The sequence below is a fragment of the Sciurus vulgaris genome (assembly GCF_902686455.1).
Source record: "Sciurus vulgaris genome assembly, chromosome: 8".
Classification (NCBI taxonomy): Eukaryota; Metazoa; Chordata; class Mammalia; order Rodentia; family Sciuridae; genus Sciurus; species Sciurus vulgaris.
Window position 1 is genome coordinate 56,020,710 of NC_136468.1, and position 27,519 is coordinate 56,048,228.

The 27,519-nt window shown below is 37.5% G+C and overlaps 1 protein-coding gene across 1 annotated transcript in view; it reads right to left on the bottom strand.

The window, feature by feature from the left end:
• Positions 1-298: 298 nt before the first annotated feature.
• Positions 299-27,519, bottom strand: part of GRM3 (glutamate metabotropic receptor 3) — a 208,734-nt gene continuing 181,513 nt past the window's right edge. The window contains exons 4-6 of the mRNA XM_079151695.1: positions 23,430-24,496; positions 13,769-13,943; positions 299-878 (exon numbers count right to left, since the gene is read on the bottom strand). Of these exons, the coding sequence (XP_079007821.1) occupies positions 805-878; positions 13,769-13,943; positions 23,430-24,496 (1,316 nt within the window). The 3' untranslated portion in view covers positions 299-804. The remainder of the gene's footprint in view (positions 879-13,768; positions 13,944-23,429; positions 24,497-27,519) is intronic.

Below are 27,519 nucleotides of genomic sequence, written 5' to 3' on the forward strand. Positions count from 1 at the left end.
TGCTTAAGAGCTCTATTTAGGCAATTCTAGGCTCTCATACAGATGTGGCTTTAAAAGAAGAAAAATTAATATGTATGTAATCATCTCAGTAACCAGATACTTATGGTGTCAATTTCTGATCATCGTAATCTGTAGAGAAGTCCAGATCTACTCACAAATCTCTAGCAAGGTAATAACTTGAGCTTAAAGTATGTATGGATGTTAAGAGAAACAGACAATTTCTTCCAACATTAAAAGTAAAAATGACTTGAAGTACATATATTCAAATTACACTAAGTGATTCAAAAAGGACAAACCATTATCCACCATGCTGGAAAACCTCTAAGGTTTTATTCCCAATAACTTTACATTAATACAGATGCTTTTTATTTTGTGCTCAGAAAAACAATCTGTTACACATAATGTAACTTTAATATACAACATAGAAACTCATCCTAAATTAGTTACAACAAGGACCTACAAAAAACTTCATAGGAAAAAAAGTTACCTAATATTGCCACCGTATTTTTTTTTTTTTTTTTTTTAGTAGACTGACCCTGTCAGACCCTGTCACCAATGCTCAGCTCTGTAAACAATGGTTATTTCCATGTTCTGGGGAATCGTTAATAATAGGGGCACTAAAATCAGCCTAGAAAGTTCTAGCACATCACTATATACTGTACAGTCCTCAAAAATAATTTATTGTACTGTTTCTAAAAAAAGGTACTAGGGTTGTTCTTTTGCTCTGTTTCCATATTCTGGAGTTGCACATGAGCACGTTTGTCTAACAGTCTAAAAACACAAGAACTGAACTGCAAATCACAATCACAGAGACGAGGTGGTGGAGTCTAGGACTTCCCGCCCATTGCACACCGTCGGGACATACGTGCTTGCAGAGGCTGCAAAACAAAGTGGGACAGAAAACTCAGTTAAGTAGGTCATACAGGCAAGGCATAGATTATCATAGAAACTACTTTAAAATTAAGTTAAAAACTCATTTTAACTCGACTTTGGCTTAATGCTATAGTAGGTCAACTTGCAAAAATATTCTGTTCAAAATGATTTTGTATCTTGGAACATACCTTCACACATCATATCTCCTGTGAAGAGAGAATCTGTAAGCATAATCATTGCTGAAAGAAGTCTTTTGTATTGAAAATTAGCTTTGATAATCTATAAACTGGTAAAAATGCAATGCATAAAATTGAAAGTTCAGTCAATTTTCTTATAGCTTGTTATTTACTATTTTCAAAATCTTTAACTAGTTTTGGCATCTTTGATCACAGATGACTCTTTCAGGGCCCCTGTCCTGTCATCTGTGAGCTCCACTGCTTTAGAGGAGGGTGATATATATTTTCATTGCCTTTTTTCATGTTGTATTTTTTAAAAATAAGAAGTCTAGGTTAAGAAAAGTTTTATCTATTTCACTCTTGGTGCTTTTTCTTTTCACTGAATGAGGACAAAAACAAGAAGCCTCATTCCCCATGTGATGAAACCACATAGCCAAGAGAATAGGTTAAAGAGATGGCCCAACATTACCTTTAAGGTCTCTGCACATCGGGTACATTGGTTTGTCTATTTGGACATACTCTGAACAGCAGGGGCTGGTCCTGCAGACCACCTGCCAACAGCCCAGATCAAACTGACAAATCATCTGTCCCATCCTTTAAAGATATATGAACTAATATCATGCTAAAGTGTTCATGTCTGATAGTGGATATGTTGTTGCCCCACAATATGGCATTTAACACAGAAATTTCTTTAAACACAAAGGAGTAAATGTGAATTTTGGGATTATGTGGCATTCAGTGGGATCATGTTCATCAACGTGAACACTGAAATCTTTCAGCAGGTCCATCACTAGGTATATGAGAAAGCCTCTAAAGTCAGGTCTGTGTGGCTACCTAAATTGATAGCAAAGTCACGTGGCATACTAACACTTAGAGACATTTTTCCTTTTATAATTGTTAGGACGAGGTTCAATTTTCATTACCATATGAGTCCATTACAACTGTGATATCTTTCAGGGCAGAGATAGCACAAGCTACATCTTCTGAAGCTTCTACAGTAAAGATAGTTTTAACACATTGTATACCAGACAAATGCTTGGTGGAAAGTGGTTGTAATTCCAAATGTGAGGACTTTATTTTATTATTTTCAAAGTATTTTCATTTCTTTATTTCCAGCAATATCAAAGCTAGGGAAGGTAAGAGAAAGCGATAAGATGAAGTTTAAAATCCAGGTCCCTGGAGACTTAGGGGAGTACTCCTGGTCATTGAAAAAGTGCTCTTTCTGCAGTCCCCTCATATCTAAGCACCTGCTTGATGTCTTCATGTGAATATTTCATGGAAATTTCAAAACCATCATCCAAAGCTGAACTCTTGATTCTGCAACCTGTCCCCATTTAGCCTTCCTTTCCTCAGTAAATGTTCTCATCATCTTACCCAGACAAAATGTCTAAAATTTGTGGTTTTTTATTCATTTCTTATCCCACATCAAACCTATTATAAGATCCTATCAACTCTCTTTGAACACCTGACTACTTCTCTCTCTGTACCCTGGACCAAGCCACCCTTTTCTTTCTCCTGAGTATTGCAATAACTATATCCCTGACATCTCTGTTTCCACTCTTGTCTCCTGGTGATGTTTCCTAAACAGCAGTGAGAATATAGTTATCTCTTTGTATCCCTGGTTCTGCATTCTTGGATTCAACTAACTATAGATTAAAAATATTCAGGAAAAAAATGTTTTTGGGTATATACAGATATTTTGGCATTCCCTAAAGAGTACAATATAACAGATATTTATATAGCACTTATGTTGTATTAGGAGTTATAAGTATTTTAGAGATAATTTAAAGTATATTGGAGGATGTACATAGGTTATGTACAAGTATGAGCATCCATGGGTTTGGAGTCCTGAAACCAGTCCCCCGTGGATACTGGGGAATGACTGTATTTTTAAATACAAGTCACTACCTACACACTTCCAGTGACTTTCCCTTGTGCCTTCACTCCCTACTCTGGCTTACCAATCCCAGTACAATTTGGGCTATGCCTCTCACATGTTTTCTCTGCCTTTTTGTTTTTGTTCTCCAGCACAGCAAATCTGTTTCTCAACTTTGTGCTTTGCAGTAGCTGTTGCCTCTGCCAGGAACATTTCCTCTCTGATGATCTTGTCTAGCTCCTTCTTGTCATCTGCATCTGACATATCATCTCCCCAGAAAGACTGTTATCAGGTCACCTAATCTAAAGCAGCCAGTCAGTTACTCTGTCGCATCACCCAGTTTTAAGACAGACTAGCCTCATTGTTTCTGCCTGATTTTTTCATGCTTATCATTTTTTTTTGTTGCTGTTATTGTTAGTATCCATACTCTTGACCAGAAAATATGTGGGTGCTTTGCTTGTCTGTTTCATTACTTTATTTATCTCTAATGTGGACCATGATGTAGAGCTTTAAAACAATTTCCTGAATGATCATGTAACTATTTGCATTTATATGCAAAGAATGAGGAAGCCAAAGGAAGTTTTAAGAAGGCAATGGCCTACATATGTGAGGCCTCTAAGCAACCTTTTTTTTTGGGGGGCATAGGTGGACCTTTCTGTTTCTCAAACCTCTTTGTGGTGATGACCATCATCTACTCTTGCAAAGAGAACTGGCTCAGGCAGTGAGCTCCCTGTAGCAAGCATGCTGCCGTTGACATTTTGACTAATCCCTTTATCTTTATCCCAGGATCAAGTTTTATTATTTCTGTGCAGGATTTTCATTTTTTGAGATTGAAGAGGAATGATGTGTCATGAGGGTAAGTCAAGGAGAGCAAAGGACTGGTGTGCAAATGCCCCTGTCTACCTTAGACTCGTCTAATACCCCTTCTTACCCACATTTCTTATGATTGTATCAGAAACCTATTCTGATGTTCCCAATCCTATCATGAAACTTGTTGTGACTCTTTTGAAATCAGTTTGCTCTGTGCATTCTGATTGCTTAAACATCAGGTGAATTTTGATTAGGTAGGAAGTACAGGGGCTGCAAAAGCCAGCAGCTGCATGGTTTAAATATTCTTCTCCTATACACCCCATGGACATCATTTTGGAGTTCATAGAAGAACTTTGAGTAATCTACCTGCTCCACAGGGACAGTAAAAGGAATGCCTGAAGTCAGAATATCTAAACTCTTTGTGAGGAAATTAATACACATGCTTATAAGAAATAACACCAGCAAAAACACCCACAAGACATCTTCTGCAAGTATTTTTTCCCCTAGATTCTTTGTAGCTTGTTGAAGGAAACTCTACCTTATATTTTTCTGCTTCTCTTTTATTGTTTCATCTGTAGCTTTTGCAATACATTTTATTATGTAAAAAAAAAAATTCATTTTTGCACATGCTGCTGAATATAGTACAGAAAATTATTGTTTTATGAGTTTATTATCTCAATTATTTTGCCTTTCATAAATATTTTACGTGTGCCTCCCATATTAGCCCATCTGTTATTCCCCAAGGTAGTGAAATATGTGGAAGAGCAGAGTACTATCATTTTTGTGTGTGTTTGTGATGAGCTTTTGCTATTGTTCTGATGAAATTCTCACGAGATTTTTAATGGTGTAAGTTTAGCCCATTTTCTTAAGTGCGGTTAAGCAGATTTCTGTAATCATCCTGCCAGAAATAAGAGGCAAGCAGGCCTATTTTTGGCTTTCCTAGGACTTAGGGTGAGCAGCAGCTGTTAGTTACTGTAGGCTAAGGGGTGCTTTTTGCCATTCAAAAAGAAAACTGAAAATAGCTGAAAAAGACCTCATAAGTTTCACTATTGATCACAAAAGGGCAATTTACACCCATTAAAAGGCATAATTTGCTTCACAAACTTGGTGGAGCATTGGAGATCAATGTAGCCAAGTGGCAGCTTTTTTTCGCTCTGTGAAATACACTAGTAATGCATTGACTGACTGGGCTTTGTTGAAAATGACCACTTTTTTCAGGTAACTGGTCCCCCAATCAATGCTAACCATATTTACTTAATAGATTCTTATGGGTGCCAAGTCTGTTAAGTCAATTTAGTGATTGAGATGTTCCTGAGAATCAGCGTCTTACTATAACTCTGTACTACATCACAGTCAGAAGAAAATAAAATAAACATTTCAACAGAACAGACATTCCAGTTTGTGTCCATCTGTTCCATTTCCTTGTTCCCAGTGACCCCAGCATGTCTGCTTGTTTAGATGTAATGTTATGATCAGGGGATCCACTTTCCTCCAGCCAGAGGTTGCCTTGTCCTCCTGCTTTTTCAATGAGTCTGTTTCCTTAATGGTCACCTTAATTTCACTTGACCTATTTCAGAAGAAGTTCACCTGCTGATGAACATGTGTTGTCTGGGAAGATGAGGACACCGTTAGCTACAGGGTGGTTAGTCTCATCATCTCAGAGACTGCATAGTGGAGATGGAGAATTCATTATTACGAAGCACAGACTGACTTCTCAGGAAGTGTTTCCTCTTTATGATCCAAGTAATGGTCTTGAACTGTTTACAGCAGGTTAAGATGAAATCATATCCCTCATGCTGTGGGGTAAAAATTAACAAACCCAAGATTTAGGTTCCAAATGAGGAGTTGGAACTGTATGAAAGCAAAGACTTCTTCATCCCAGGATTCTTTTCTTTTAAGATTCACAGAAAGAGAAAATATGTTGTGTACCATTTTTAGGATCCACGATTCATCTTAATTACCATATCAGCAGAAGTTTCACTTGGTTTTCAACTAACTACGTCACACCATTGTTGCTGCATCAGGCTGTTTTTTTCAATTATGTTCTTTTACTCTCTGTTCCCTCCCCCAAGAAGTACAAAGTGGATTTCTGGTAAGTAATTGGTAAATGAAAGGACTCCATACATTTATGCACTGTGTTTCTGATTCTGCACTTTTCTTAGCACCTCTTAGTTGCCCAACATCCGCTTTTCTATTCAAATATGGATAGAAATTCATTCAAGGATCAGAAGCTCGTTCACCCAGAGGCTCAATAAATCAATGTAAGCTGCATATGCTACTATGCCTAGGGATCAAAGTCTGAAGATGAAAGTGTTAAACTGTAATAAAATTATGACTGGCATCAGTCCTTTTTTCTAGTGAAGCTAATCCTGTTAGTTTCACCTTCAAATTATACACAGTAACTAAACACTTTATTAGCTTCCCCTTCCATCACCCTATCTGAGCCACCAACATTTGGGCTATGCAATAGCTTCAGAAGTGATTTCTCTGCCTGCTCCCTATGTTATAGTCTACCATACAGCCAAAGCGATGCTTTTCAGGTCAGGGCATGCCACGCCTCTGATGAAACCCCTCTAGTGCTTTCCCATTTCTTTCAATAGACAAGTGAAAGTCCTTACAATGATTTCCAAAGTCTACACAATTTGCTTCTTCTCTATTCTCATCTCCTCTCACATTTACCCTGTACGGTTTTCTGTGGTGACCTTAGCCTCTTTGATGTCTTCCCAACTTTGGGCCTTTGCGTTCACTGCTCTACCTGCCTGGAATGTCGTTCCTTCAGATGCCAGCATGACTCATTTCCCTTGTTTCCTTTATGTCTGCTCAATGTCATTTTATCCAAGAGGCCTTTCCTGGTCACTCAAATAGATAAATAAATAAATAACTCCCTGTGTTTCCGTTGTGGCTTCTTTGTCCATTCCCCCACCATTCATGTCTCTACATCACTTATCAACACCTTATATAACAGATGTTGTTGTTTTATCTGTCTGTGCCCCTCCTCTGCTTCAATAGAACAGCACACACTATGTGTGTAGAATTTGTCTGTTGTGTTTATTACCATATACCCGGTGCTAGAACTTAGCCCAGGTTCAAAGAATTTCCTCAGTGAATGAGTGAATTGGAGATGAGTCATATCAGATTCTTACATTTACCTGGTAAGTAAAAAAAAAGCCTCTGAAATTGTACTAGGTAAGGCAGACATTCCACCTTGTCCCCCCTATATTTTTCACATGGGTAGGGCAAAAAATATGTATGAAAAATAAGTGTAGCCTATTTTTCATGGTGTATAGGCATACAAGGCTTTCCATGTAGGGATATTCTCCAGGAAATTTCACTTAAAGTAAAAAAGAAGTAGGAAAGAGAAATTGAGTATGATAAATCAGTGTTATCTTTTGCTTGCCTGTTTTAAGGTATAGAAGCCAATGCATGGGCAATAGTTAATTTATAATATTTTCTTTTAAAAATTAGTATCTATATAGTTGTGAGAATGATATCATGTTCTCAAAGACATTTAATAAATTCAGGGTTACTTGAAAATGTTTGACTATAGTTAATCTCTCGTACAATGTTGAGCTCTCTGGTTTAGGAACTCTTTATGACTTTTACATTGTTCAAATGTACAGGACAGAAGAGAAAAATATGCAGTGTACTTCAAGAAAGGATACTTGCTTTAAAAGGATCATCAAGTGAGAAATTGTGCCTTTGACATAAACATTTATCCAGTCACTACTGGCTAATAATATTCTTTTATTTGTCTTCAGTGAATCACATTGTCTGAAAAGCTTTGTGGGTAGCCCCTCTGGAAGGTCATCACTTTTACATGTGCAGCGTGCTGCTGTGGAGCCCTGGGGTCTCCAAGGGACTTGATCTGTGCTGTGGAACTCCCTAGCATGGGATTTTTGAGAGGATCTAAGTCTGCACTGTGCTGACTGAACGGGATGCTGTTCAGAGGCGAAGGGAGAACTTTTAACTTGAAAAAGAGATCTGTAAATTTGTAGAGGCTAAGATTCTCATTGTCAAAATAGACTGAGTTGAATTTTGTAACTGAACTGAGGCAGAAAATTCAGGAAGGCCAGAGTAGTGATAGAACAAGTTTTGAGAGTTTTATTTATGATTTCAGTTGCCAAATTCCTTAAAATATATAATAGATAAGGCCCTGGTTTTCTCATCCGGAAATGTTATTAGAATAAATGATCATTAGTAACCCTTCTAGCTCTAATCTCTGTGGTCACTGTTATTATAGAAAGTGGGCTATATTTGCTTAGGGGAAAAAAAACCCCAAAACCTAGCAAAATAGTAAAGGTAAAGGAAAGTAATTTAAGGGTTGGAAAAGAGCAGTAATGAGAAAAAACATGGTGGTGTTGAATAGAATAGAGAGAAGTCTAGACATGAACTCTTGAATATAGGTGGGATTCCCCATTATACCCAGAGTCTCTATTCTTCTGCCCTGGATTAGGGAAAAAGCAAAAGGGAATGGGATGAGAGTCTCAGGAATGCTGTGGACTTTTCAAGAGGAAAAATGGATTGACACCTATTTGAATTTGATGCACTAGATTCTTTTGCCTGGAAACAGATGGCTTAACTTTCTGACTGTTCTAGCCTCCCCCTGAATTGTCCACTGAAGATATTTGTTTATAATATACTCATGTCTGTGGTGAAGAAGATGGTTAGTTCATTCTGTGTTACCAGATAACTTGCTAATTAGCCTGGTCAGGCTAGTTCATGGCGTCATTAGGGGACTCCCTAAACTTAAGAGTGTAGGTATATGCTGCTGTGTCTCTGGAATTGCAGCATACAGAAGAAACTTGGGTATTATGTGGTATTTTCTTTTCTTTTATAAAGTCATATTCGGACTTCAACAATGGCTTGCCCCCTGCTAATTAGGGCATCTTCAAAGGCTCAGCCATTGATAAGTACAAAGTCTTGTCCTTATGCACTTGCTTTCAGTAGCTATAGTTCTGTGGGAAATTATGCTGTGATTCTAGAAGACTGTTCATTTGATCTCTTTATAATACTTTCATTTTGTAATGTGAAAATACTTTGTAATAAAGAATAACTCTATTAATTGAGCAGTTCACACATTAGCATCCTGACAGGTGACTTTCTGAATAAGGTTTTGGCAGAGGAAATTGATTTCTATGTGCCTACAGTCCCTCAGGGACCCAAATCTGGGCATTGCTAGTTAACAGAAGGCTCTTGACTAATTGTAATGATAATGACACACATACATCTAAATAATCACCATGAGCAAGAGAAATGCATATCTGTATAGTACCAAATGTGGGTACAAAATAGCTCTGAATAGTACGGGGCTCACTTCATTTCCACCTCTCTCCCTAATCTATGCTGATACAAAAGCATATTAATGCCAACATCCTGACCTGCACAGTTCCTTACATGACATAACCTCATGTATACATCCAGTTTGTCTCCTTCAATATTTTGCAGTTCCACTTAGCATTTCCAGCATGTAGTTTTGATTGCCTGTCTTTGGGAACCAGCTCTGAGCAGAACAGAATAAAAAATGACCTCTTTTCTTTTTCATCCCAAAACAAAGGATGTTTGCTTATGTGTGTGGGTGTAGAAGCAGCATTGTAAGAATGCATTTAGGATGCCAAGGTCTCTGAGTTATACTGCCATTGGAAGGAACATGTTCACTTTTAGGAGCATCTGTCCTGGAGGAGCCCAGAGAAAGCTTGGGAAATAACTGAATGGTTATATGACCACAGACATCACAAGGCCAGGAAAGAGAGAATACCACTCTCTCTCTGAGCTCCATGTCTGCTTCCTCTCTAAAACTCATTTAAGATGACCTGTTTGTCCTGTGCTCCTATCAATGGATAAAGTAAACAAGAATGTTTCAGTAAGGGTTCTCAAAATATTTTGTCCTGGACCACTTTCACTGAAGCAGCTGGATTATCTGTTACAAACCAGATTTCTGGCCTTTGCCCCAGACCACAAAAATTGGTGTACCTATGGGTGGGGCCAGAGAATCTCCATTTCAAAGAGGTTATTTTTTGTACACAAATGTTTAGAAATCATTGACCTATGATTAATGGAGAAGAGTTAGTTTCATTTATATTCATTCTGACTTCCATTATATATAATTAATAGATATAACTTGAATTGTTCTCTTTTGCACATAGTAATGCATGAAACATTTCTCAAATGGTGCATTTTTCAAGATGTCCTTAACCATATTCTTTCTTCCATGCCTGCTTCTCAGTTTGGTCATATCATTTTCTTGAAGAAAATGTTCAGCCTTAATAACCCAATACCAATATTATTTCTGTTATTAACCACTTTAGTTGTCAAAAGACTAACCTAGACTTCAAAGAACTGTGGTGTATTTGCCATTCTCTTGTCAGAGAACTAATTGGCAATTAATGTGGTCACACCTTGAAGTCTGGGTGACTTCTTGGTATCATTATTTTATTTAGATTATACATGTAGTCATTCCTCTATATTTGTAGGTTTTGAATCCACAGATTCAACCAACTACAGATCAAAAATATTTGGAAAAAATTGTATCTGTATTTAATATGCACAAACATTTTCCTTGTCATTGCTCTCTAAACAATACTATAACAACTTTTTACATACATTTGTATTAGGTATTATGAATAATCCAAAGATGATTTAAAGTATATGAGAGGGCGTGTGTAGGTTATATACAAATATTGCCCATTTTGTATAACGGACTTACTTAGATTTTGGTATCTTTGGGAAGGTGTTGGGGGGGTGGTGTTCTGAAATCATGAATACCAAGGGATGAATGTAATTTATATTGAATGTTTCTGATATTGTTGCTGGTTTTGGACTTATTTTCTTTAGAGATGAAAGAAATACTCCAAGTATGGATGAGAGTAAACTGGTATTAAAACAGGGTTATATTCTGTCTTTTCCACATGTTATGTCTTATTCCTGCATAACATTCTCTTAACTTAAATGTCTTTAAATGACCACTATTTTATTATTACCCATGGTTTTGTGAGTCAGGAATTCAGGTAGGGCTTGGATGGGCAGTTGCTTTATAAGGCTTTGCCTGGCATCCTTCTATGGCTTCTGCTGATATTGAGCTGATCTGGAAGATCCATGATGTTTTACTCTTATTCTTTGCACCTTGGTGGGAAATCTCTTCATGTGGTCTCCCAGAAGGCATGCTCCATAAAAGAGGAAGTAGAAATTGATCTGGCCAGGACACTGTACAGTATGACTGGTGCCATATTTAGTCATCAAATAACCTCTATGATAGAGGTTGTCCAGATTCAAGGGGAGAGATATAGACTGATTTTTTATTATGCCACATTCCCTGAATTCTAACTCAATCCAGGCCTATGCTCTTTTTGGGGATTATAGCAATTTGAAAATAATTAATCCTATTTTCTATTTTCTTTTTAAAAGCACCAAACACATTAAGTAAATTTCACGATCCATTAATGAGTTACATTCCACAGAATGCAAAAACACTGCCCTAGACATTAAGCTTCGTATGGTGCACACAGAGATTAAAAAATTTCTGGTATATACTAGGTACTCAATAATTTAATGAAAAATATGAATTTCATGATAATAGTTCTAATGTATTAAAATGGAAATGATTACAACTACAAGTCAGGAAATCCAAGGTCAACTCCTAACTCTTAAATGATTGTATATCCTTGAGGAATAACTTCAAATCTCAATTTTCTTACCGACAAAATAGAACTTTTGATATCTGGTATTCATGAGGATAAAATTAGTTCATAAATGCAAAACTGCTTTGAATAAGAGAAATAGAATTACAAATAACAGCTGAATGTATTTGTTACTTATGCACTTTGAAATGCATAGGTATATTAATTTTTCATTTTGTTACATAGTACGACTTCATTGGTTTGGATTAATTAATTAGGGTAATACTGCTGAAACACCAAAGTCTGAATTTAGACCTTTTATGAGGAAGAAAATTTATTTAAAGTATCATTGAGTAATAGAATAGTCTAAAAATGTTGGGTTGAGTAGACACCTACCTGGAAGCACTAATTGGATCATATCAGGTTAGCATATTGAGCAACATCTTGGGCAGGTCCATTGCAGTAGGTACATTGTTTTTTGTGTAAAAGGATATTTCTGAATCTCTGAGGAAAGACTTGACTGGGTAAAATGTCCTTGTTGTCTCTTCAGGAATTTATTCATTCCCAGTGTATATATTAGAAAATGCTATCATTTCTGAACTATTGGTCTGGATTTATGAGATTTTGAACAAAGTCTGTGGAAGAGTTAAGGATTTGCTAACTTTTTCTAGTACCAACTAAAGCTTTGAGCTCTCAACAGAGGCCAGAGGTAACTCATCCTGCACAGGGTAACCTCCCTTCACCCTCCCTGTAAAGTCTACCAAGAACCTAGCATCATGAGAGCTTTCCCAACTTTCTTTCTGGGAGAAGTTGCATGATACTGTGTTTAGATCACTGACTTTGAAATCAGAGGTTTTGACCCTAAAAATTTGCTTCAGCCACTTTTAAAATGTGTGAGCCTGATTGGGTTTCTTCACCTTAAAGAGCTATGAACATTAAATAAAATATAGAGTGCACACACACACAGTATTTAACAAAGGGCCCAACACACAGAAAATAACACATAGTTCCTGTTAAATGTTATTCTTGTTTATTGCCAATTCTTTCTTGTCTGGACTAGCTCTCTGTTAGAATTAGGCTATGAAGGAAGACTTTTTGCTGACGAAATAAGCATGTTTCTTTATTTTACAGGTCTTACCATATCTTGGGATTCAACCATTGTGAAACCTGGGGATTTAACTGGAAAGACAGTAAGTCCCCGCCACCCCAGCAGCTGAGGAGCTATGGTAGATACAGTGGGTCACTGAACACATGGGCTCAGCCTGCCAGTCTTCCCTCTGTTTGCTGGGGGAGGGTTGCGCTGTTAAATTCTGTACTTTGTTGAAGAAATTGGGGCACTGATGTGATTGCTCACCCTGTGATGCTGAGCTATTTTGAAGTATCCTTTCTAATTGACTGGAGGCAAAATTGTGAAGTAGTCATTTGTCTCAGTCACTTCTAGTCCTCTCTCCCTCCTCATGGCTCCACTCCCCTTCTTTCTCCTCTCCCGTGTGTCAGTGCATTTCTCTTACCAAATACCATAAATTAGCTGAAGTGGTTTAAAAGGCTGTCCCCTTTAGGTACATTTGTGCTTTAGAAAACTCTATAAAGAATGAAGTCACTGATTCTCGAAGGATAGTGTTTCAGACATCTGCCGGCCAGTAGGAGAGGGATCTTTGGACTGGGGAGATGTCCTGGGGTCCTTCAGTTCTTACTGCCTTCTCAGCTGGCTCTCAGCTGAAAAAACATGGTGTCATTGAAATAAGAAAATCTATTCCAGCATTTTCCAGCTGTGTTCCATGGGAAGTGAATTGGGTTTAGTGTGGTCAAATACTTTTAAGAAACTTGGAATAACATTGTGAATAAACACATTTCTTTGCTGTAGAGATTTCTCAAAACCTTTAGTAGGCTCATGGTAAAGGAAGTACTTTAAACTTTGAAGAGGGAATTTAGGATGTAGCATTTTCCATCTTATTTGATTATCTTCCCCTTTCATTTTTCAGGAAGAACCCTCAGCATCTAATTGGCATGTAACATACTTTGCAAGCACCAAACTTGACCAACCCTCTAGTCCAATGAGTAAACTGAGGCAGGGAGAAATATCTTGCCTAAGGTAACCAATTAAACTGATTGCTGAACAAGATCAGAGGTCAGGTTATTTGGCTGCACAACAGGGTCAAAAATCCTCAATACAGTTATAGGTCAAATGTCTTTCTTCCCTTAGTCTGTACATAGTGCCCAAACAGAAGTTTGACTCTCCTACGCTCCACCATATCTACAACTCTTATGAAACTACCTGACACATAGGTATTGTATGAATTAGTGCTTACTAAGATTGAATTGAGATTGCTCATGGGGCAGACATAAGTTGCCTATTCCGGTCAGCCTATTCTCCACTGTGATGTTACATAAGAAAGAGTCAGGGTTGAGTCCATACTTACACTGAGAATATGTGGTCCCTGTTCCACTGACACTGAACCTGTTGAGGTGCAGTCTGTGTGTGACCACATTCTTCTGGGGTTGGAACAGGATGATGTGTACCTTGGGTGCAAACAAACAACCCAAGACCACAAAGCCACTCAGGCTAACGGAGATGCACATGGTTGTCGTCTGCACCTACGAGACAAGAAAGGTTTGACTAGTAAGTGTATTCTGCAAATTCAAGCTGGTTGCCAGCTAAAGGCAGGACTGAAGAGAGCAAAGAGAGAAACCAGAATCAGCCATAGTTGTATTCTTATTTAGCCAAATCCAGATCATATTGGATCTTCTGTGTTTACAATATCATGAAAACATTGTTGAGGATTTATTTATATGCAAACTCCCTTTGTGTGGGTTACTTCTGAATGGTTGCCAAGACTTAACAGGAATTTTCTTTTCTTTTTTTATTTCTATAAAGATATTTATGCAGAACCACTGAAGTCAAAATCTTTAATAGTAAAACATAAGTATTCAATGATGAAGAGACCAGATTGCTGACGGTTTCAGTCAATGAACTTGGCTTACTTAAGTTTGACTACATTATGAATCAATTTGGGCTTTAACATTTTCCCATCTTCCTTTCCTGCTGGGAGCTCTATCAGCCACTGGTTTTCCTACATGATATTGGGAGACACTGTAAACTTTTCTGTGTGCTAGTATTCCTTGTACATATTTTGTTGGCATCATTCTGAATTTTTTACCTCAGGTATTCACCATTGATCTTTGTGTCCTCTAGGTTTCTATAATCCATCCTTGAAAAAATGTTTACTCCTCCCCTCTTTGCTTTCCCGGAAGTGTTCCTTGGAGTGTGGACTATCATCTCTTCTCCTTCTTTTGCTCTCTTCTCTGATTTTATCATTTCTTCTAGCTTCTGTTTCCACAGATTTACTGGAAAGTTATGCATTGTACCCCACTTATTTTTATCACCTTCAGTACTGAACAATGAGAAATTAATGACCTGCTATTTTTGTGAACATTGACCACATATACTCAGAGATTTCTTGGCATTCTAGAGTAATTTTGGTTTATTTTTTTCTCTTCCTCCTAAGGCAAATTTTTTTATCAAATAGCATAATTTTTAGTGCCCAAAAGTCTATAATTTTCCTTTCTAATCAAGAAAAGCTGAACTGAAAACTGAACAATTAATTGGAGAAGTCACATGAATTTAGGAGACTTCATTCTGGTTTTTATTTAAATAAAAAGACTCAGGGTATGTTTGTGGTTATGTATATATGCATGTATATGTGTGTGCATTCATGCATGTGGTGTATGTGGTGTGTGTGTGTGTGTGTGTGTGTGTGTGTGTGTGTGTTGGGAGTGGTGGTGTTGGGGCTCCAACACAGGACTTTGCACATGCTAGGTAAGTGCTCTACCATAGAGTTACACCCCCAGCTGATGATATATTTCTTCAGACCCTACTTTCATTTTAAATGCTGAAAGTGTACTTCATCCATGTCACTTTATTAAAATTCTTGCCTTCCTTAACTCTCCCAGTACTCTCAAATTTCAGGTTCCTTTCCCTTTTGCCAGCTTCTCAGAAAAAAAGGCTACTATCCAATTCTAGGATGTAAAACCATGATAAATCTGTTACAGTTTGTTTCATTACATATATATGTAACAAGGGTTTTAGAATTGTACTTCTTTTACGTCAGTTTTGACTGTGAAGCTAATACAAGAGATGGCACATGTCATACTGGGGAGAGACAAATACAAATATGTGAATTTTTAAGGAAAACTTTTGTAAAGATATTTTTATGTTCAAAGTTCTCACACTTTAAGACATCATAAGGAGCTGGGAGGTGTGCATAGCTTGGTGATAGAATGCTTGCCTTGCATGCATTAGGCCCTGGGTTCCATCCCCAGTATCTGTTCCCCAACAAAAGACATTATAAGAAGAAGAGAGGAGAGGCCTTTAGAAGGAGATCATGGAAAAAAACTTCACAATGAATTCTATGCCCACACTTAAAGCCTAGTGAGGAGTGCTTCAATGTGGCCATTCCAGGAAGAATCTGGTGTCTCCACAAGAGGAGGATGTCCTGAATTGGCACCAGATTCCTGCTCTGGAAATCTAGAAGGTGAGAAAATGCTAATCACCTTAGTGGCATTGCACAGAGACTTGCTACTATATTGAGATATTCCAGTACTATAAGAATTTATTGAAGCAAAGGATATGTGAATTGTACACATGGACAAAATGGGCTGCACAAGAGCCATCCTGGGTAGTCCTGGGCCAATGTGGAGGAGCCTGACGCTTTCACAGAAAGAGGTTAAAGGTATACAGCTGGGTGCCTTGGTACTGAGTAAGGAGTCACAAAAGAACTCAGACTATAGAATTGCCAGCCAACTCACTCTGACCTTCTGAAGAAAAAGACTAGAAGAGAAGCGCAAGTTGCAAGATCATAAGAAAATACCTTTAATTCATCTTCTAGTCATCCTAAGGATGCATCTTTAACCACTTGTGAATTTTGAGATGATAAAACCATCCAGCTACATAAGAACTGTCCTACTTATTTCTTATTGCTCTTCAATCGGTGTCAAGAGGGAAATAGAAATTGGTGAATTGGGAAATACAAAGGAGAAGTCAACCACTGAAGGCTATTGCCCCAATGCAGGCCAGACCTCAGGAGGAAATGAAAGTTTATGTTAAGATATGATTTCAATAATTACATAGGTCTAGACATTTTAATTTATTAAAAGAGATGATTTCCAGTTGAAAATGATTATATACCTAAGAGCATACAAATTCATAGATTTGCCAAGGTCATGAGTATTTTCTTTCACTGTTCTCTCTCTAGCATCAGAGTGGTATCTAACATACGATTACACTCAGCATTTGAATATGTCTACTGGAATTTCCATTCAGGGGAGGGGCATGATTATCCTCACTAATACTAAAGGGATGAGCTGAGGCAGAACCAAAGCTATGCTTTGATCATGGTTGGTATGTCATATTTATTCAATGTGCCTGTTGTAAATTTAAGATGTTTAAAAAAATTTTTTTTTGAATCTACAAAGCCCAAGTGTCAGCCTCATAGTTTCAGTTACCCCGTTCTGTAAGTCACACTCTTAACAGTCTGTATTTATCCACAATTCTGTGTTCTGACTCTTTGTACACTGGCAGTCCATGCTACTCTGTTTTTATTTCCCTCAACTCCCAACAACATTTGACATGGTCAATCATGTCTTTTTTGGCTCCCTGGTCACATCATCTTCCCTCACTGACTGCTCCTTGACTTTAAGTGAGGAAGTGTCCCAGACCTCAGTTTTGGGCTCTCTTTTTCATCTCATTACATTCCATGACTTAAATACCTGCTAGAGTAATTATATCCAAATTTATTACTAGTTCAGGCCTATCCTCTGTTCTATATATTCTTCTGGATATATAATAGGCCTATAGGGATTAATATGTAAGCAAAATTTGATCCCCTTCCTCAAACATCTCTATTTGAGTAAGTGACACAAAACATCACCCATCTGTGCAAATCAGAACCTGGGAATTGTCTTTGATTTTGCTATTGCCCTTACACCTACACATCCAATCCAACAGCAAATTCTGTTAGTTCTGTTGGGAGGTAGTTCTCTGTCAGTGACTCATGTTTCCATATATCTTGCAAGCAGAAGCTCTGACTGTTCTAAACTTTCTTTGCAAGGATACTTGCATAGCAGTGAGTTTTTGAAGATGGACATAGTGCCCACCTCTACAGCCAAGGGCCATCATACAACCTTGTGAGCGTTAGAACTCAGGACCACTGCAAAGGCTGACACTGGTTACTATTATATAAAACTTTTCAGTCTAACTTGCCACCTTGTAAAAAGAGTAAAATCTCAGGCAGTCTTTGATAATTTTGGCAATGAGGATGGAATACCAATAGAGACATGACTTTGTAAAAAAGGAAGTATAAGGGCAGATTAATATGATTTTAGGAAAGTTCATGAGAATCAGTAGCAAACATGTTCACAAAACTGTATGGTCAACTGGAAATAAAAAACACTCCACTTCATTGCCTACTAATGAGGAATATATGAGGGTGGGGGATGAAGGAATATTTGGGGGTAGGGGTTGGAGTAATAAGAAGTAATTTCAAAGAGAGCTGTTGGACTGGCACTCTGTCACCAATTCCCCTCTGGAAGGAAGCGTGGGATGAATTTCTCCCCAGTAGGATTCAGAAAATTTGTCCTGAGTGGGCAGAAAGGTCCACTCCCTTTCATATGAAAGTTGCAGAGATAAGCATCTATGCTGAGCCTAGAAAGAGGGATCTTCAGAGAAGGCAGAAACCCAATGAATTCTGGTTACAGAAAAGGAGCATCAGTTCTCTTGATGAGACTTCCCTAAGGCAGAAAAACTTGGGAGGAAATCATAGATGAAGTAGCAATTAGTATTTGGGCACTTACTCATCTGGATTGGGTTTATAGTGATGCCAGAGGTACTGTATTGGAGAATGAGAAACAGATGAAAAGAAATCTAGATAAATTCATGCAATAAAGGTGCTCTGGAAAACTTCCTTAGCTCTAAAGTTAAAACAAGACAAGACTCTTAAGAAATGATGAAACAGCAAATGCCCTGGATTAAGGTGGCTATCTTTAAACATACAGTTATTGCTATGTGAGCCAAGGTCAAGAGAGTTGAAGTATATAAGCTAGGAGTACCAGCCAGAAAGCTATAGGCCCTGACATTCTGAGTCAATGAATTGCTAAAGTTGAAATGAATAGTAATAGTAAGGATGACCTCATCATCCAGTTTAGGCTTTTGGGTCTACAAAAACATTGGGATCTTTGTTTGACAAGCCACAAGTAGCTCTTCGGTGCTTAAAACTGAAAGCAAATGTGTCTTGCTTACTGTCATGGAGCTGTTCTTTTCCATCAGCATTCCTGACTCCACCTCACTGTTCACCCTGATTTTAGCTGTTTTAGGAGAAAGATGCTTAAAGTTAGAACCAAAGTTTCTCTCTCACGAAGGGTGGTTGAAGTCGATATACACCACACCAAATCTGCTGGGGAACTTCAGAGATGGAAGGAGTTCAAGTTTTTATTCTGTATTGTATATAGATACTCATATCACCCTCCAACTAGACCTGTCAGGGGAAAGGCAGGCCTGGGACAATGGGGAGGCATCTGAGGCACTTGTTTCAGATGCAAATTTATGAAGACACAAAAACAAATAATATTTTAATGTAATATTTTTTTAAATTAATGGTAAAACCCATGATGAACACAACATGAATACTTTAAATAACCATTGGATCAGTAACAGTACCAGGCCATGGCATATTCAATTCTAATACAAAAAGAAAAATTAGTAATTTTGATCTTACCTTGATTACTGAGTATGCAGGTATCACCTAGTTCGCTTTGCATTATTCTGTGGAAATTTGGACTCAGGGAATCCCCACAAATGCTGATGCTATTGCTACTGCTCTGGTTGTAAGAAAGTTGTTTGTCTATGAATCAGGAATCTCAACTCTTCTGCTAGCCTTCCTGTAACTGTGTGGCAGTCTAGCTGTATAGATTGCACACAGAAAAAGAACCTTTCATAGTGGGGTGTGGTGGCACATGCCTGTAAGCCCAGCGATTCAGGAGGCAAAGGCAGGAGGAGCACAGGTTTGAGGTCAGCCTTGGCAACCTAGCAGGACCTGTCCTAAATAAATAAATAAATATATAAGAAAGAGCTGGGGATGTATTTCAAAGGGAAGCACCCTGGGTTCAATCCCCAGTACCCAAAATGAAAAACTGAAAACCACCTTTCACAGTTCTCACGGGGTTCTATCTCCACTTCCAGTCATTCGTGATGTAGTTGCTGAAGGCTAGGCTCTGTCCTACCAAAGCAGCCTAACCAGTCTCCCTATTCCTGCCTTTTCTTTTTCTTTCCATCATACAAAGAGTCTTTATAGCACCTTGATGATTTTTCCTTAAAATGTAAGCTCAGAGTTACCTCTGCTTGAAAAATTTTAAATGGTTTCCTTTTCCATATAAAATATATTTATTTTTTGCTATGGCCTGTGAAGTTCTATGTGATCTAGCTCCCCTGCCTACCTCTCACACCAAGTCACTCTTCCAGTTGCTCATAAAACTGTAGTCATGAGAGTCTTTCTTTTCTGAGACATTTTGCAAAAATGTGTTTGTACTTGCTGTTTCTTCTGCCTCGCACACAGAATTCCAACTGTGGCATGAGTTACCCTGCATTTTCACTCATTCATTATTAACTCTCCATTTCTATCCTCCCCTACTCCCCACCAGACTGGAAGTTACAAAAGAGGAGGAACTTTTCTATGCTGATAGCTCTATCTCCAAAGTCTATAAGCGTTCAAATACTCCACTGAAAGAATATTGTGAAATGGGCACAAGCAAAGTAGGGGTGACAAACATTTTGTTTGAAAGAATTTAATATTTGATATATTTTTAAAAATCTTCAACATAGTCAAAATGAGTAAGTTGGAATTTCATTGTAAGTACTTGAACCTTGTTAGAATTCTAGAGTGACCTTCAAGGTCTCTGCCTACTGTAGGTGGAGTGCTTTGCCTGTCCTAGCCCCAACAACAGTCCAGTGTCTTCATACTGGAAGTATGGCCCTTTGTCTAGCAGGATCTGCATTCCCCAAGAGCTTGTTAGAAATCCAGATTTGAGGAACCCATCCCTTCTTACTATATCAGAATCTTTATTTTGACAAAGTCCGCAGGTGATTTGTGCTCACATTAATGTTTGAGACACTGTAGTAACTCCCTTTTCAAGAAAAAAAATTAAAATTCCATCGCACACCACTGCATGAGTTAGCCTGCATTTTCATTCATTTATTATTTACTCTCCATTTCTATTCCCCATTAGACAGTAAGTTACAAAAAAGGAGGGACTTTTCTATGTGGAAAGCTGTATCTCCAAGGTCTGTAAGAGTTCAAATATTTTTGGAAAATATGAATGAACAAAATACTTAGCAATTACTCTTAGTGATTCCTTTGTGGATCACTTTCCGCATAAACATTGTCTAGGTTTTATTTATGCAGTTTAAAGTATGTATTTTGATTCCCAATGACTCAATGATTGATTCTTAATCTAAGAAGTTTTGGTTGTAATACAGCAGGAAATGACCTGGAAAAATTTTCAAAGAGCCTTTGAATTTTTGCCTTTTTACCTAATTCTTGCTTGCTCTGTCTTGGATGCCTGCATATAGCTTCGATTAGTCCTCCTAGTTCTAGACTCTTCATCAAATCTGTCCTTCACATTTAAGATAGATAAGTTTGTGGTACAGTATCAAGGGCATGGATTTGGATCAGAAAAACTTGTCCTATTATTTCTTAACTGTGCCACCTGGGAAGTTAATTATCCTCTGAGTTTGTTTACTCATTTCTCTGATGGATAATAAAATTTGCTTTCCAGGGTGTTAATGAGGATAAGTGAGCTCATGTATGCAAAGCACCCAGCAGAGTAAGTTGAACAGGAAGGAATTGTGAATTCTTGCCCTCTTACCTTGCATTATGTCTCTTTTTGTCTAAGCACTAACCAACCAAAAGAAAGCAAGACAAATTTTTTAAAACTCAAGACTTCAAAGCCTTTAATCATTATCTAAATGAAATCCCCTGCTGGTATAATCTGGCCAAATTGACAATTTCCATTCAGTTTTCACTAGACCCACCCTCCCCACAACCCATTTTCCACTGAGTAAGACAAATAAAACTGCTTTCTGGTTGATTCATTCCTGTCATGTCTCAGCACTATTCCCTGTGATCTCTGCCTTCCTTAACTGTACCTGCCCACCAAGGTATGGGGGAAAATCTCACGTCTTCAAGAAGTATCCTTGGAGAGACTAAACTCTTAATGATCTGTTTTTTAAAGTCCATAGACATTGAGTTCATATCACCAGTTTAATTATAAGCTATTCTAGATTAATCTTGAATTATTTTCATCTAATGGCATGAATGAATTTATAAAGACTAAAGTGGGATAAGGGCATTAAAATACATTAAAAGTAGTTTTCCAATTTAATCTTCAGCCTCTAAAAGTTCAAACTTCCCTGTGGTTCATAGATTTTTTTTTTTCTTTGATTTTGTTGACCCAGTGCTGGTGTTACCTTTTCTTTTATAGGTAGTCTTAAAATGCTTATCCCAACACCAAACTTATGGTCTCAATTTTTATTGTTCATCCTCTAGCACAGTCCACAGGTTTGTGTCACATAGTTGTGAATAATTTAAATAAACTATATACGTTAAGCTTTACCAACCTCTTGGAGGCAACCACTTGATCTAATGCTTTGAATAGATTTTCTTTCTTTTTTGTTTTCTTTTTGATATTTTCCTTCTTTTTTAAAGCATTGTTTTAATTGACAAAAATTGTTTATGTATATCACATACAACATGATGTTTTGAAGTATGAATATATTGTGTAATGGTTAAATTGTGTTAATTGATATACAATATCTCACATACTTACCATTGTTTGTGTGTGTGTTTGTGTGTGTTGAGAACATTTAAAATTTCAGTCTTTGAGTGACTTACTAAGAGTGTTATTAACTGTAACTACCATGATATACATAGATATTTTGAATTTTTTCCTTCCTATCTGAAATTTTGTATCTGTTTTGTCTTCCTTTTGGGATGCAATTTTCTAGGTTTTGACAAGTAAGAATTGCTGGTAAATAGATTTGGGGGTTATTATACCTATGGGGCATTTCATTTTGTAAAGCCATGTATAACAAGGAAACTGTTATGCCTCTGGAAAATTTTAATCTCTGATGATTTAAGAAATATGGTGAATAAAAACCAATTGCCCAAGGAGAAAAAATTCTTATACTTATCCATTGTAGGATACCAATGTCAGAATTTTTAATGTAAAAATAACTAATGAATGGTTTCAACAATTTGGGAAGTTATGATAGAATGATGAAGTTTCTTTTAGAAGAAATGGTCATTATATGGGAGTTCAGAAATTTAAACTCTATGTTACTAAGACTCTGTGAATAATGACTTACTTAGGTCTTGTATATGCACAGTAAAAATTTTGAGTAGTTCATGGACTCTCAGTTTCTATACATACACACATAACATATTTGAACATAAAACTAAAATTTTAGAAAAGGCATAACAAATTAACATTGCATTTTAATCTGCTTTAGAGAAGTAATGAAGCATAATGAATTTTTTAGATCTTTTAACTGGTCCTGGATTAATGTCACAAATATGTTTTAATTCGCAGATAGATCTATTGTTGCAGATGGATTCTCTTCTGTCGAATTTGAAGGATTCTCATTAGGTTCTTAGTGATTATGTCTTATTCTATTTTCAATGGCTTTTTAAATTTAATTTTATAAATTTATGTGTATGTATTATATTTCCTTTACTACTAGATTTTACATGGCTTGAATAATGACAGCATTTACATTTATTTTCCCCACTGTGCCTAGAACAGTGCTCTGAAAAATACTGGTACTAATGAAAGGCTGTAAAAACCTACTGAATTAATTTTTATGTATAATATCAAGGTTTGTCATGGCACTTACATGTACTTAACTTGTTCCTGAGATGAAATAAAAACATTCTATTTCCACTTCTACACTCCACAACACTGACAAGGTGAAACAACAAAGGAATGTAGAAACTAGTCAAAACAAAGAAAAGAAGAAACTAATCAAAGACTTACTCTGTAGTCGCTCGATGTCACATAAAATATAGGGAGGAAGGCCAACCAGATGATGCAAGTGGTGTACATGGTAAAACCTATGAACTTGGCTTCGTTGAAGTTTTCCGGGCACTTCCTCGTTTTGAAGGCATACACAGTGCATAGGATTACCAGGATCACATCGTAGGTAAGAGAGATCAGCATGCTGGAATCTCTGACATTGCATTTTAAGATGACTGTTTCCCGCTTCTCAGGAAGGGTATACCTCCTGGTGCCTGGAGCCTCCAGGATGAGCCACACAGACACTACTACAATTTGCACCAGTATAAGACCCAGGCAGATGAAAACCTGCGAACTGGGACTGATGAATTTGGGCCTCTGAGCGCCGTTCTTGACACCATCGAAGATGCGGGCAATGCAGTTTGTCTTGGTCAGAAGGGCTGAATAACAGACAGCAAAGGAGGTCCCCAACCCCAGCCGGCGCAATGCACAGATGACTGGTGACGGTTTGGCAATGAAAAAAAATGTCATGCAATATGACAGGCCAACCCCAAACAACAAGATATAGCAGAGTTCCCGGCCTGACGCTTTGACCAAGGGTGTGTTGTTGTGCTTGATAAACACAGTTACAACCATGCACGTACACATAAAACCCAGGCAGGCAATGGAGACTGGGCCAATGGCCCAGGCATCTTCCCACTTGATGTAGTCCTCGGGAAGATCAAAGCATCCAGACAGATCTGCAGTGGGCCACTGTCCGGGCCCACAATCCATACAGGTAAATTCATCAGCCAGGTATTCGTAGGGCTCGCAGGGGATGCAAATCCAGCAGCAGACATCCCCTGGTTGCATGTTCTTCATTTCATTAGGGGCACAAGGGTCGCTGCACTGGGAAGTGGGGATTGAGTTCCGGGACCAGTGGATAGAGTCAACATCTAGTGATAAGGTTTCTGCCCAGTGACCAACCTTCAAGTAGGAATACTTTCCACCCACGAACTGGAAATTGAACACGTTGTATCGTCCCATCCCATCTCCATAAGTGTCAAACTTGACGATGCTATCTGCACCTTGATTTGGGTTGAATGGAGCTGTGATAGGTAGAATGAAAGAGGGAAAAAAAGAACACTTGTTTAGGTGTCTTATATGTGATCAGTCAATTACGATATGTCATACACTTAGCAAAATTGCAATAACAGAATGGGGACTCCAAGGCTGACACAATTTATCCATTAACATTGAAAATTACACATCAAAAGCTACTAGAGTACTTATGCATTCATAAATTCACTCAACATTACTGAGTGTCTAGGGGGTGCCAAGTGCCAGTGATAAAAATGAGTACAATACAGTGCTGCCTTCAGAGGAGCTTATTATGTAACAGGAACTGGCAAACAGGTCGTCATCCTCTGTGTGTTGTGTAAATATTCTTTTCTTGAAAGATTTCACAATAGGAATTGGATATAATTTCATGTCTCACTACATATGTATAGCTACCAAAATGTATTCAGTCCTTGTGGGGTATGGTGGTGCATGCCTATAATCCCAGTGACTAGGGAGGCTGAGGCAAGAGGATCACAAGTTTGAGGGCAGCTTCAGCAACTTAGCCAAGACCTTGTTTCAAAATAAAAAAGGACTGGTGGTATACTCAATGGTGGAGTGCCCCTGGGTTCAATCCCTAGTATCGTACACACACACACACACACAATATTTCACATCAAATATTTGCATGAAATTATAAAATTAATAGGACAAATTTCAGAAGAATTTGGGAAAAATTTTCTCGTTATAGATGTATGATACGGTTCTTTAATACAGTGCAAATGAATCAGAGAAAAAATGAAATCCACTCAGAATGTTTCAACCTAAAGTTTTACTATTTTGGAGTATAATTACCCTGACTACATATATGTATGTGTCTATATATATCATATTCCTTTCTACATAAATACCTGGATATCATACAGGTACCAACAGTATGTAGAATCTAGGTAAATATTTGCTAAAATTTGTTCCTTTGTGTGAAGGGTCAGCAGCACTCAGAAAATGGTCTGCTGAAAACCCTGTTCCTTTCCTATATCTCCCTGCAAGTCCCTGGGAGCAGCAGATTTCTGAACATCTACACTTCTCTCTTAGTTGCAGTTTGTCTTGTCTCTCTTGCTGATGTCTGCTGCCATTCTGATCACCTTTGTTTTTTGGTACTGAGATTTTAACCAGGGACGCTTAACCACTGAGCACATCCCCAGTCTGGTTTTTGTTTGTTTGTTTGTTTATCTATCTATCTATCTATCTATCTATCTATCTATCTATCTATCTATCTATTTATTGAGACAGGTCCTTGCTAAGTTGCTGAGGCTGGCCTTGAACATGTGATCCCCTTGCCTTAGCCTCTCAAGTCACTGGGATTACAGGTGTGTGCCACTGTATCTGACCCTGATCACCTTTTTGTTTAAGTTTCTCTAGAACAATTTATTCTTATTATATTTTAGTTTGCATGTATTAAGTGTCTTAGAAATATTATCCTTAATAGAGCTCTAGAGAAAGACCACTGACTCAGAAGGGAAGTTTTATTTAATGTGTCAGTCTCTGAGTTAGTCTGTTCACCTCCCAACTATGGATGCTGCTCTCTTATGCTTGTTAGGGTGTAATTGTCTTTGCAATACGGCTGAAGCTTTCCATTTAGCATGAGACAAAGTCTGTGAATCTGTGATCACTTATTTTTATGCCACCTACTCTGATCCACTGTGCACTTACTATTTCACACTGCCTGTCTTTACTCTTTCCTGGATCTTAGAAGAGGAATCATGCTGCTGTCTCTGTGGTACATAAACACACACAGTTAGAATAGGTTTGCCAATGTGACACTGACTCATAAATACATGGAGAAATCAACAGAGTAAGAATAAGATATTTATAAATCAACCCAGTACGTGCTAGAATTTTGCTTATGATAAAGGTGGCATCTCAAACAAGAAAGATATTTAAAACACAATATTAGGCAACTGTTTTGTGAATTGAAAAAAAATTGAATTGGTATCTCCTAACTTATGCCCAAATAAGTTTTGAAAGGATCATGGTTTTATATGTGAAAAATAAAACCATTATAAATTTCTAGAAATAAAGAAGGCAAATTAACATTGAAGTGGGAGAAATCCTTTTTAACCACTACCAAAAGTGCAGGAACATATCACAAAATCTAACCATATGACTTTTTAAAAATACTCCGAATAACAACAAACATAACAGAAGAGCACAAATTACAACTAATACTACAAATTACAACTCATATTGAAGAAAATGGGCAAATTTCTAATGCATAAAGGATTCTAATAACAATAGAAAAAAGGTCAAAGGTATAAATAAGTATTTCATCAAAAAGGATAATCAAATTATTCTTAAGCATGAGAATATGCTTAACACTAGTCAAAATATAGAAAAAAAGCAAACTGTCAGAGGTAAAATAATAGTCCTTCAAAGATGTCATGTTCTCAACTTCCAGAATCTGAGAATGTTAGCCAACAATAAAGAATTAAGGTGACTTACAGTAGGTAGATCATTCTATTTTATCTGGATAAGCCCAATGTAATGAATTAGGATTCTTAAATGTGGAAGAAGAAGGCAGAAGTTCCAGTGTCCTAGTGATGAATAGGAGGAGGGCGAGCCTGACCTTGGTGGTGTTGAATACAGAAAGGTCTTTGTATGTGGACGGCTGAGAGAAAATGGAAAGGCAGAAAAATGGATCCTCTGCTCAGGCCCTCAGGAAGGAATGCAGCCCCATGGAACTTTGCTTTTTAGCCCAGTAACATTCATTTTGGACTTCAAACCTCCAGAAATGTTAAATAATGAACTTATATTGCTTTAAACCACCAAGTTTGTAATAATTTGTCACAGCAGCAGTAGGAAACTATATGCACAGCTGAACTATTTTGCGTTTGCAACAGTGTTCTGTTAATGAGACTGTAGTGAAGCAAGAACTCTTACCCAGAAGTTGGGTGTATAAATTAGTACACCTCTACCTGAGGATATTGACAAGATTTTCAAAGTGGCAGATGCTTTAACTTTTGACTTAGTAATTTTAATTTGTGGTATGTATTCCATAGATTCCCCTACATGT